The following is a 13066-nucleotide window of genomic DNA, read 5'->3' as shown; positions in this document are numbered from 1 at the left end:
TGCCATCATAAACATGACATCAAAAACGCTCCTCTCTTTTTTATTCCAATTCATTTTTATGAATTATTTTTTACCTCATTTACTAATTTTAATAAAAGTTTTTATTTTAAAAAAGATTTATTCACATTTGTTTATATATAATTCCTAAGCGCAAAGCGGATGATGCTTTAGTTATATACATATATATATGTATATGTAGGCACAGATATATGACATATGCTGCTTAATAATAAAAATGGTTAATTACCTAAAAAATTAAATTTTATTTAATTAATTCTAGCACGAACTTTTTTCTTGATATAAAAATATACAACTATCGATTTGATATTAATTTTAGCACGGTGTCAATTTTTTCATCAATTTTAAACGGAAATTATTGACACGTGCTACCCACACCATGTGACTCATGATGATTTATCAAGTAGGACCCATAGAACATAAAATGTGAGAACCCCATGTTGGGGATCCTCCCGATTCCAATAGGTGGGACCTCAATCTATGATTGTCGGTGATCGCCGACGAGATCCCCACCAACAAATCATCATGACTCACATGGTATCGATAGTGCATATCAACAATTTCCGTTCAAATTAACGAAAAGTTGACGTTATACTAAAATTGATATCAAATCGATAGTTCTTACATATTTTGGTTTAAGAAAAAAATTTGCGTCAAAATTGATAAAATGCGAAAAATTTATGCCATTTTAGGTAATTAGCCCTAGTAAAAATTATTATTCAAATTTACTCTAAGCGCAAGTAGATCGGACGTGTGTATACTTTATGTATAGTTCACGTGGTTATAGAGTTTGAATCCCCTCATGCACATTGCCCGTGGTGAGGCCACCATAAATGAACTTACCTAGATTTATGGGCTTGTAAAGTATTTATGGATCCAGGAATAATAAACTCTTTGTTATATATATATATATATATATATATATATATATATATATATGATTAAAAATGACTTATGATTCAGTAATTACTTATTCTTGTAGCTGTACCTTTATATGCCTTTTATCAATTAAGCCTCCGGTTTAGAAGAGTTGAATTCTCCCCTTTAGTTCTTGAGAGGTCGATTGAGCAAGGATTTGTCCTGACCATTGGGCAGTAACTATGTCGGGAGAGATCTTGTAAGGATTTCTTTTATTCTCTGCTTCTGTCTGCTGTTTGTTGTTTGTGTTGGCTTATGTTTGATGCTTATCATTATGTATGCGCCTTCGCTGTTCAAACAGAGAAAATGCAGAACGAGGAAACGATGAAGAGGCGTCGGTTGATCAATATGACGTTTTCCTGAGCTTCACAGGAGACGATACCCGGCAGGATCTCACAGATGTCCTCCATGACCATATGGTCAGAGCCGGACTCCGTGTCTTCAGAGACAGTGACGAGCTCGGATGTGGAGATAAGATCGTCAAAATTCTACCGGCCATCAAGAACTCAGACATATGTGTGCCGATTTTCTCCAAAACCTTTGCCACCAAAAAGTGGCCCCTCCGCGAGGTCCAAGAAATGGTGGAGCTGAAGAAAAAGATCATGCCGATCTTCTACCAAGTCACAGCGAACGATGTTAAGCTAGAGACGGAATTATACACGAGCCAGCTGAAGAAGCTTGAGGAGGAGTACGATGAAGTGCAAGTGAAGACGTGGGAGGGAGCCCTCAAAGCGGTTCCTGCGGTCATAGGACGAGCAGTGGGGAGTACGGGGTACGTTAAGCTCCTCCAGATTTTTATAACTCCAGTTTGTACTTTTTTAAATTAGTCTTCACTGCAAGCAAATTAAAGAGATATAGAGATAGATAGATAGATAGATAGAGAGTATAGGGATGTAGATTTAGATATATAGACTAGTAAACAATAGCCTGCACGTTGTGGTATGCTAATTGATCTCAGAGAACAATTGCCGTGAACATCTTTTTAACTCCCTATTAAATTGCAGTTAATTTGGAATCATTACCGCTGGAACTAAGAGTATGTTTAGGTACATATCCTTAGCTGGAATTAATAGGTTTTGCCTTTTTTTCATTTTTCGGTTAAAGGGGTAAGAGAAGTCCCATCGGCAAGGATCGAACTCAGGAGCCCTTTGCTCCAAATCACCGACTTAGTGCAACTGCACCAAATCCTTTTCCTCAAAGTTGTGTTTATCTTGCCCGTAGGATTTCTGGCGCACCTTTATTTTTTACATGTGGCACAGCAAGAAAATTATTTGCCAACTGCGATAGAATTTGGAAAGAGTGAAACACCCAAATGGAAAATTTTTTTGCAGTACATAACGGTCTACTTTCATTTGATGATGTACTAGAAAAATGGTAATGCTCTGCTAGTATATTATCATATAAATTGATGGAAAATAAATTATGGCAGCTACACGAAGTTTTGCAAGGCCTTCGTTGAAGAAGTTTTGGTCAACCTGAAACCGAGAAAAAGATTTGATATGGCTCCTTTGGTGGGATTCGATGGTAAATTAGAGTCTGCAATGAAATTGTTGGACATCCAATCTACTGATGATGTACGGTATCTTGGCATCCATGGAATGGGTGGCATTGGCAAGACAACTCTTGCTAAGCTTATCTTCAACAGAATCTCGGCTAGATTTGATGGTAGTGCATTCCTTGAGGACGTGCGAGAGAAGTTAGCACGTCATGGTATAGAATATTTGCAAGAAAGGCTTATAAACAGTCTTGACCCCAAGTCAGCAAGACAATTGAATTTACATGAGAAGATTAAACGGAGCTTTTGTAAAAAGAAAGTGCTTATTGTTCTTGATGATATTGATGATTGGGAACAAATCAAGGATCTTGCAGGAAATTCTTCATGGTTCGGTTCAGGAAGCAGGATCGTTGTCACGACCAGGAAGGTGGACGTGTTGAAAACTGGAGATGGAAAACTAAACAAAGAAGATGTTTCGCATTTGGAGATGGAGATACTAGATTCTAAAGATGCACTACATCTTTTTAGTAGATATGCGTTTGAGAGAGAATCTCCTCCTGCTGCTTTTAGAGAACTCTCTATAGAAGCTGTCTTCACAACTGGTGGACTTCCTCTGACTCTTACAGTAATTGGATCACTTTTTGCCACGTATAAGGATCCTGAGGTATGGAAAGACATCATAAAGAGGTCAAAAGATATGCGACTGGAAGAGGTGAAGGAAAGGCTGAGGATAAGTTATGATAAGTTAGATGATGAAGCAAAGCAGATATTCCTTGACATAGCATGTTTCTTTATTGGCACCAAGAAAACAAATCCAGTTTACATGTGGAATGCATGTGAATATTACCCACACTTGGGGCTTGCAATCTTGCGCAACATGTCCTTGATAAAGATTTTGGATGACGACCAAATATGGATGCATGATCAACTCAGGGACCTTGGAAGGGATATCGTCTGTGAGAACTTGAAAGATCCGAAAAAGCGCAGTAGAATCTGGATTCATGAGGAAGCATTGCAAGTTCTGAAGAGCAGAGAGGTAAATGACATAAAATCTTACGAGCACTGTTACTGTTCTTTTCTTTTCTTTTTTTTTTTTCCAGGTAAAATTGCTCTTTACTTTCATTTTAGGCAAACCTCTGCTGCGTAATGGGCATATCTTTACTTTTATGCAGGAAAAGGAAAGCCTTGAAGGACTGCGACTAGAGTACTACGACCCCTATGACACTATTGATTTGAGAATGGAGGAGATTGGAAGGTTAACAAAATTGAGATTTCTCTACGTGGGATGGGCAAAACTTCAACTAGACTTCAAAGATTGTGTTCCAAATTTAAGATGGCTTTCTTGGCGGCATGGTGCCAAAGCGCCATCTCCTTCAAAGATGTCCAATTTTGCGTCAACAACTTTAGTCATTCTTGACTTATCCTCAAGTTACATTAGTGAAGAGTGGGGCGGATGGACACAGTTGCAGGTGTGGTACATATATGATATATTGTGTCATGCATATGACTATTTTCTTAGTAGTATATCTTGATTTTCTCTTTCAATATTCCCTTTTATAAATATGAAATGGAAATATTTTATTCTTGTTGAGAAATTGCCTCAGAATGACTTACATGAGATGTGTACTACTTTAGTATTGGAAATACGGGCCACCTTATCGAATTTCTTTTCCAGTGAACTTGGGTCTGCGTTTTGGGCATTAAAGCACCGCTTGATCTCACCAACGGTACTTCTTTCCAAGTTAGGAAAAGAACTGAAAGGCAGGAATTGTTCTGTTTTCTCTGTTTTTCACGTCTCTAATACCATGAAAATAGAATACTGCAACTAATATTCGAAGGGATCAAACCAATAACTAATTATCATAAAATGCAGCTGGTACATATCGCAAGCTGTGCTGCTAGTTTTATATGTGTCCATTTTTCCATGGACTTTTTTTTTTTGGGCCATAAGTCTCCAAGGACTTTCATTGTTCACCAGTTCTAGTGATTATACATGTTCATTGTTTGTTTACAGAATGCAAAGAACTTGAAAGTTCTTGACCTTACGGGAGCTGACTGCTTGCAAAGGACACCTAATTTTCCTGAGGGTATGACTTTGGAGAGGTTAACTCTGAAGCGCTGCAGCAAGTTGGTTGCCATTGACAGCTCCATAAGCAATCTACATTGCCTCATGTACTTGAACCTTGAGCAATGTGATTCTCTTCAAGGATTACCCAAAGAATTCAATGACCTAGTGAACTTGACCGAGTTGGCTGTAACGAAAACACACTCCACATCTTTCAGCTTTCCATCTGTCGATAATCTACTAAAGCTCAAGTGTGTGAAATTGAATAATTTACAACTGGGGAATTTTCGTGGCTCACTGGGCGCACTAAGTTCGATGGTTGAGTTGGACCTGAATGACACAGACATTGTTCAATTGCCTGATAAGATTGGAGGACTGGTGGAGCTTGAGAAGCTGTGTTTACAAAGCTGTAAAGAGATGCTGAAAGTCCCTGAGGCACTTGGGGAATTGAAATCATTAGTTTCTTTGGATCTCTCATCTTCGGGACTGGTTGAATTGCCTTCTACCATTGGTAATCTACAAAAACTTCTGCGCTTACGGTTATCAGGTTGTGCTGGGATGAAGACACTTCCCAGTTCACTTGGGGAGTTGAAATCTCTCGTAGAGTTGGATTTGAAAGGTACGAGTATTGCTAAGCTGCCCCCATCAATTGGAGGATTAGAGAATCTGAAGCTGCTTCTTTTACACAGTTGTAAAGCAATAAAGGCACTTCCGGACTCAATCGGAAAGCTCAATTCATTGGTCAGGTTAGATTTATCGGGGACAGAAATAACGGCGTTGCCCGACTCTATCGGAGGCCTACAGATACTAGAAGAGATTTATTTAAAAGACTGCAAAAAGTTGAGAAAATTACCCGAATCTTTTGGGGCATTGAGGAAGCTCGAAAAGTTGGATGCTCAATCAGCTGATCTTTCAAATGGTCTCCCCATGAAGATTTCGGGCCTTTCCTCTTTGAGGTTCTTGGATCTTTCATGGTCCAACGTATGTGCATTGCCCTCCTCCATCAGTCAGCTTTCCCATCTCCACACCCTCAAACTAACTGGTTGTTGCAAGCTCAAAGATCTGCCCGATCTCCCGACCAGTTTGACCCAGCTAAATTTCAGATCCAACTCGCAGCATAACTGGCGTCGTCTCTCCAATCTGACTGGGTTAACAAATTTGGTTGTGCAGGGCCATCTCAACGTAGATGAGATCGGGAGCTTGTACAAGCTGGCCAAACTAGAATTACGACTTTGGACTATCACCAGCCTACCGGCTCAATTCGGAGCCTTACTTCAGCTCAAGAAACTCGTGTTGGATTGCCTAAAGCTGAAGGATGTCCCACAGTTCCCCCCTAATTTGGAGGAGATGGTTCTAGAGCGTGCTAGGAGTGATTTGGATATGCCGAATATTTCCGGCTTGAAGAATTTACACACTTTAAGAGTCTGTAAATGGTCGAATGGCAGGGCTCTTCAAAGCCTAGGAATACGGGCCAAAGATTTGCAGTCGCTAGATAATGCCCTCTTGCTGTCCATCCGCTCAAAGATCACTCTTGGGCTACATCTTCCAGAAAGTTTGAGAGATCTAACTGTAAGGGACTGTCGCGCACTTGTTCGGTTCCCTGACATCTCATGCCTGAAGAATCTACTGAGACTTCATATTTCAAATTGCCCATGCCTAACCGAGATTCCAGGCTTTGGGAAACTGAAACGCTTGAAACATCTTAGCTTCTTTTCCTGCAATGCCTTGAGAACGTTGGAGGATCCGTCGCAGCTGAAGGAGCTGGAGAGCGTCGGCTTTCCTACTAATCTAGAGATACGATGCAAACAAGCATTTATGGTGAGATTTTAAAAATAGCTCTTCTTTAGGAAAAGCATGGCCTATAGTTTTGGTAAAAATAGTCAGACATTAAAATTGATCACCGTTGCATTATCCCCCCCCGCACCCCCTCCCCCTTTACTTTGCATATGATTGCGGGACACGGAGACTAGAAGATTGAAGTTCTGCTGATTGATTCCTAGGTTCTTGCATGGTCTAGTCACATGCTCTTATTTATCACATTTATTTTCCTGATGTTCTGAATGTAATGAGGTTGTTTCTGCAGAAACTTGATCAATCTTTTGTTACGTTAAAAACCTGTTAAAATAGATCATAGCTCTCTAAACCTTTGCTGTTGTTGAATCTTCCGTAATTATAGCCCCCTAAATCTTTGGTTATCTGGATGAACAGAGCGGGCAGCGGCCGCAGACAAAGACTGAAAAAGATGTTGCTCAGACATTGGAATCTATTTTGGTCTCAGGGGATCGAAATTTTGTGGTCACCAATGGAGGAGCAAAGGTCCAGGTTTCTAATTTACTGGGAAAGAACATCGTCCTCTACATCTCTGCTCTTCAGAACCCTGCCTCGCATCCTTTGTTTCCAAAGGTTGCCAAAGCATACCATGAGATCAAGGCAAAAGATGAGGCCTTCAAAGTAATATTCATCCCTTCTGAGCACGACCAAGTTGCCTTCGAGGATTTGGGCTGGCTGGCTCTTCCTTCTGGTGACCCCAGGATCTTATCACTGCGTAAGAAACTTGAGATCCAGGATATGCCAGAGCTGGTAGCTCTAGGACCAACTGGTCAAATTATCACTGAAAAAGGCAGAAGCCTTATAGAAGCTTATGGGAGTGACGCTTATCCCTTCAAAAATGAGCATATTGAGAATATGGTAAATGGTTGGCCGGAGAAGTTGCCACATGCCCTGCATGACCATGAGCTTCGACTCACCTTCCGAGTCTCCTACATATGTGTTGGCTGTGAGCAAGTTGGATCTGTATGGTCATACTTCTGTAAGAAGTGCGATTTTGATCTGCATCCTTCTTGTGCTTTCAAAGAAGGGAAATTAGGAAACCAGCAGGAGGACTCGGAGATTAATAAAAGTCCAAGAGGCAACCCCAATTTATTCAGCAAGATCAAGTAAGTTTGGTTGTCCACGATGCTTCTTCTGTACTATCACTTTGTTAGTGTGCTCTTAACTGATTCGTGAACATCGCTCTGAGAAGTTTTGATGTGGAAGTCTGACATAAGGCTCTGCAATTAAGTTTAGAAACGTCAGTTATGATCTGATACTGCAAAGTACATGTAGCTTGCTTTTTGTTGCTTTTACAGTCCCTTGGGAGGCTGTATATTGAACCTACGTGCTTTTTATAAAGAGTTAGTGACCTCTTCCTAATACATCTTTTGGAGATACAAATTAACTCAGCTCTTCCTGTATTTTAACGTAAATGGAATCTGGTTGTGCGTGCTCCCAAAAATGCGCTCCATCCTTGGTCGACATTTGGGTAGCTGGCTGTACATTCACGGATATCACTATTCCATGTACTCAAATGTACAATAAGCATATATGAAATTCTACCGTAACCACAGCACCGCCGACTTATAGTATCACTTAATTGACATATATTGGTTGCAATTCTTTCCCCTTACAGAAGGGGTGTGAAGATTGAAGCTGGAAGCTCAAGCTCATTCATCGATCGGGCACAAGCTGATTGTCCAGAAGTTCAAGCATTTACAACCGAAAGGGTTATTACATATGGAAATGGTCCTACCGTTCGTATTAGATGTACTGTCAAGAAAAATGAAGATGGAAGCTCCAGCTCATCAGCCGGTCAATCAGATATATCAGAAATGGAATCGTGTGAGGAGGTGTGCTCAAGAAAAGTTAATTTCTGTCTTATATTTTCTATAATTTTTTTTAATGTTACTGTAGAAGCCTGACCAATAAATATATGCAGATAATCGGTGAGATGGTGAGCAATGATGAGGATGAAGAATCTGATAATGAGGAAGTGGGTGTGAAGATTGACGCTGGAACCTCAAGCTCATCAATCGATCAGGCACAAGACGATGATCTTCAAGCTCTTATGAAGGTGCGTGTAACAAAAGTGGATTTGTTGGGAACTTCTATTGTGCATTGCTCAAGGTGATGGTATCATACAATTAATCATGTCATTCGAAACCTAAATAATATTCTCCAAAACACGTGCAATATATTCCTCGAGGATAATCACTTTACTCAAAATGCACTGAGAAATTTATTTATTTATTTATTATTTTGGATAACAAGGATAATTACTGCCACTGAAAAGCACCGAGAAAGTGCAAACATATTTTACAAAGGGTTATACAACAACGTGTACAGAGACAAAAGCTAAATCAATGGGAGCCAATTGATCATTCATATCAACGAGTAAGCTTGCATCCCGCAATCCATGGCATTCAAATGAGTAGATCATAGAGGGTATTAAATTGAGTTAAGACATTCTTGAAATCCTTATTATGCGGAACGATCATGACAGTGCATGCTCGAGGAAGAGGACTCAGAGAGTAATAGGACCCAGAAGGATACGCATTCCATAGAATCAGTAAGTTCAATAATCTTTGTTGCCTCAACTCCTCTAATAGCCCTACATACTTCGCTTTTCTTGAATGATTTGCTGCCATCTAATCTTAAATATTGTTATTCCATTATCTTATATATATATATATATATATATGAACCACTGCACCTTTTTGGGACCAACCTCATTTATTTACATATAGATTAGTAATGGTAGAACAAAATATAGAACTGCTGGCATTTAGTTGGATTAATTCTGCCAGTTTGCCCTTCAGGGGCCTTTTCTAAATTCTTCTCCCTTTGCAGATTTGTGAGGAGGAAATTGTGGACGCTGCCCCTCTAATGACATCCCCTGCTACTCCATCACACTCTCTTGATTACTCCAGGACTGAGACTGACCCTGCAGCACATGCAGCTGCCACCAAGGAGACTGAGGAAGATGATGCTCAGTCCAACATGGCTGAGCCTGAGGCTGGGGACAGAATGGCCAGTAAAAGGGAAGGAAATGATTTGGTTGAGGAAGATGAAGAGGAAGAAGAAGAAGAAGCCCCATCATCTGAAGTTAGAGATGATGATGAAGGAGATGAGAAGAAAGAGGGGGAACAGATGGAAGTACACGAAGAAGAGGAAGTGAAGGATGAGGAAGAAAGAGAGAAAGGAGAAGAAGAAGAGAAAGAGGAAGAATCACCAGAGGAAGAGGACGAAGAAGCAAATGAAGGGCCTTTTCTTGATCAGCAATTGAATGATTCGCATGCTGCTGTTGCTGCCAGTTCTGAGCCTCTGGCCACTGACTATGGATCATACCCCCAGCCTGCTTCGCAAACTGTAGACGTTCTTGACCCACCTTTTAACTGCTTTGTATCTAAATAGCATGCAGCTAGTGATGCAATTGTCTCACTATTTGAGCAGGCTGGATCATCATCTTCAGCACAAGGGGTCACAGCATTCTCCCCTCCTCCCCACACAGTGAGCCCGCTGGCCCGGCTCAAGCAGCTAACTTCTCCGCTTGGGGCCAAGGAGACTTCGTTAGCACAAGAGGTCCCCACTCTGACAGCTGTTGAGGTGGGGAAGGCAAAGAGAGAGCTGCTCCAGGTTTTCCAACGGCCGTTGACTGGCCTTAGCCAGGCTGATCTGTCATTGATTGGTCAGGCTGCTGGCGTCCTGCTTCAAGTGCCTCGTCGATCTGTCCGCCTCCGAATGGGACTACAACAGTTGGAACAGACCGCTACTTTGATCTGGGAGGCTTACAAGCAGGACTCTCTTCCTCTGAGGCAGCCTACTGATCCCATACAAGAGTGGGAGGCGGCCCAGGAATTGGCCTTGGCCCAAGGGGAAAGAGTACAAGAAATCAAGTCCGGGAAAGTGGCCAAAGCTGAGGAGATCGAGGTGCTGAAGGCTAAGCTGGCCACTGCTGAAGCAGAATTCCAACGTCTCCAGGAAGAAGAGGAAGTAGCAATCACTCTGCTAGTAGGCCATCTCGACAGTCTAGAGGACAAGGCAGAAGAAGCTAAAGACTTCCGTCAGGTCCAAGCCGAGGCTAAATCCAAAGTGGCTTTACATCAGGAGGACTGGGAGGACCTGCTGGAGATGATAAAGAGCCTTTGATTGGAGGTCCATGTGTTGGCCAACAGAATAATTTTGAAGGCCTACTTTAGTTGGCGGCCAAGTAGTGGCCTGTATAGTAGCCAAAATAAAATAAAATAAAATAAAATAAATAGTGGCCCTGTCTTTTGACTGTGATTTTCTCTTATTTCCTGAGACATTGCAGTGGCCGCCTGGCCTGCTGCCCTTTCTATACTTCGCTTGGCTTGGCTTGGCCGATATCCGACCTGACTTGATGAAGCTTTAGTCCCTTCCATCTTTTTGTTGCTCCTTTTTCCTCATTTCCCACATGGTTGCATAGCATCTCTTCAAGTACTGGACATTCACGAAACATGCATGAACTCGACCCCCTCGGATCCTTTAGTGAGTAGGTCCTATTGGGTAAAGTATCGATGCAGCGGTTGACATGTTGTTTACACCCGATTTCCTCACCACATGTCAATCACAGAGTTTGGAGCTCGCTACACAGGTCCGACAATCAATTAAACATTGGACTGCGCGAAGATAGCCCATGCACGTCAAATTAAAGGAACTCAGTTAGCAAAGGCCAAGGAAAGGAGGAGAGGCCCGTGATGGAAACTTCATGTTAGCCCGACCCGAGCAATGCGGCAACATCCGACCCAGGCCAGCCGCGTGTTGGGTTGGCAGTCTTTAGGTGGAAACCACGAGGTGACCTTCATGACCAACGAAATTGCAAATTTTGGTGATTCTCAAGAAGGCAAGGGCCATGGGAAAACGGCATTGCTTTGTTTATTCTTTTATTTCTCAGTTTAAGCATAATTTAATAAGAAACAATATCCTCCTAGTCTCCTTAGCTTAGTTTTACGCGAAACCCTTCATTTCATCTATCTTTGTTTCGGTACCTTACTTTTGTCTTGCACTTTTCTTTATGCTTTTCATTCCGTCTTTCATTTCTAGCACTTACATTACGCAGTTAGAACAATAGCCATTGCTGAGCTTCTTAGTTTCTACCCACCTACCTCCTTCCAAGCTTCCGGGCAAGGATCGAGCCCCCATCGGCGGCTAGGCTTCTGGGCCTTGGCATGTGTTCCTCTAGGCTTTTTGAGTCTTGGGATCCCTACCACAAGGATCTTTCGAGGTTCGTGGTGACAGAATTATTGAGACTAGCTTTCGAGCAGTTTCAATCAGTTTGACCTTAACGATGGGCATGTGTTGGGAGAATGTAAGCAACCTTATCCTCGTGGCCGCGACATCATCTGACCATCCACAAAACCACACGCAAAAAATGCACATATAATGTGTGCTGGAGCACAATATGGTGGAGGAGGAATCGACCAAGCAACAATAGGCCGCCTTGAAGGATTTGATTGATCAACTCTCATGAATTGAGAAATACGTGGAGAACTGTTCAGAAACTGAAGTTGGCATCAGTCTCGCGATATTAGCAGATAGTATGAAGGCCTTAGGAAATAAGGTAGACGCATTATCTGTGCAAAAGGCAAATGGCACCTCATCTAGTTCTTCCGACCCGGTGCAATCAGACCGGCCTTGGCAGCCTCAAGACAGGGAGGCCATTCAGCACCTTACAGTGGCTCCTCTTCGTTTGTCTTTGCCCGGGCATCCGGCAGTGGCTAAAATTTCGACCTCTCCATTCCAGCATACTGGAATCTGGTCACCTAACCAGGAAGTGGTGTTCTCAGCACCACAAGGGACACAATATCTTGGCCCACAGTACTCGCTTGCGGCTGTTGGTTAGCCAACCGACCGTGCCCTAGTTGCAGTTTCCTATGTTACCAGCCTTGGCTGGCTATCAACCAATTCAGCAGCCCCTGTAGCAAGTTAATCAGAGGCAAGTACTAACAGGCCAGAATCCCTTATTCTTTCATCAGTTTGGACAACAGCCTTTCCAGCAGGTGCAGCCCCAGCTCCAGTAGCCATAGCAGTTCCAAAAAGCTGTGGCTTTCCAACTAGTACAGGCTGCGCCCAGGCATGTCAATGGCAACCCCAACGAGGGTAGCCAGTTGGACAGGCCAACCAGCCCGCACGCCACCCTCCATAAAACTAATAGGCCTCAGCTAACCAAAATCAGGGGCTGGCACAGCAAGTGCTGCCAGTGGTTCTCAGCAATGTGCAGGGGCAACAGGAGGTTCGGGCCTCACAGATTGATCGCAACGAGCTTCAAGACTTAATTCAAGAGATATACGGGCTGGCCATTAATCAAGTTGGAAGGCCGCTCTACCGCCTTCCCTATCCTGAATGGATAGATCATCACCATACGCTCTACCGCCTTCAAGCTAGTTTACTTTCTTTTCTAGTGACGGCCTAGTCAGTCAAAAACTGGGAAGACATGGAGGCTTCATTCCATGCACAATTCTACCGGACACAACCCGAGACTACTCTGGCTGACCTCTCCCAAAATGTCTCAGCAACTGGGGAAGAAGATGGAGACTACATGGCCAGATTCAAGCTAGCAAGACAGACATGCCGTATGATCCTAGAGGGGAAGGAGTTTGTACTATAAGGGGACAGTTCTTCTTGGCTTGCCCTAAAAGCATCGGGCTTTGGCGTGTCCGGTGGTGGGCTGACTTGAAAAACTGAATTACAGAATTGTTCTACAAAAATATGTATGAGAATCCCTTATTATTTCA

General features: G+C 42.5%; 1 protein-coding gene across 1 annotated transcript; it reads left to right on the top strand.

Moving 5' to 3' along the window:
* Window positions 1-975: 975 nt before the first annotated feature.
* On the top strand, window positions 976-10713 carry LOC116197974 (protein SUPPRESSOR OF npr1-1, CONSTITUTIVE 1-like). The gene is made up of 11 exons (XM_031528262.1): window positions 976-1135; window positions 1238-1708; window positions 2366-3467; window positions 3604-3900; window positions 4446-6314; window positions 6705-7432; window positions 7945-8161; window positions 8251-8385; window positions 8815-8880; window positions 9162-9680; window positions 9765-10713. Exons 1-11 carry the CDS (start codon window positions 1119-1121, stop codon window positions 10458-10460), a joined length of 6117 nt encoding a protein of 2038 aa, XP_031384122.1. The 5' UTR covers window positions 976-1118; the 3' UTR covers window positions 10461-10713.
* The last annotated feature ends 2353 nt before the right edge of the window (window positions 10714-13066 follow it).

The sequence above is a fragment of the Punica granatum genome, chromosome 2, assembly GCF_007655135.1.
Source record: "Punica granatum isolate Tunisia-2019 chromosome 2, ASM765513v2, whole genome shotgun sequence".
In the NCBI taxonomy this organism is placed as follows: domain Eukaryota; kingdom Viridiplantae; phylum Streptophyta; class Magnoliopsida; order Myrtales; family Lythraceae; genus Punica; species Punica granatum.
Note: the sequence above shows the minus strand (reverse complement) of the source record. Positions and strands in the feature narration are given on the sequence as shown.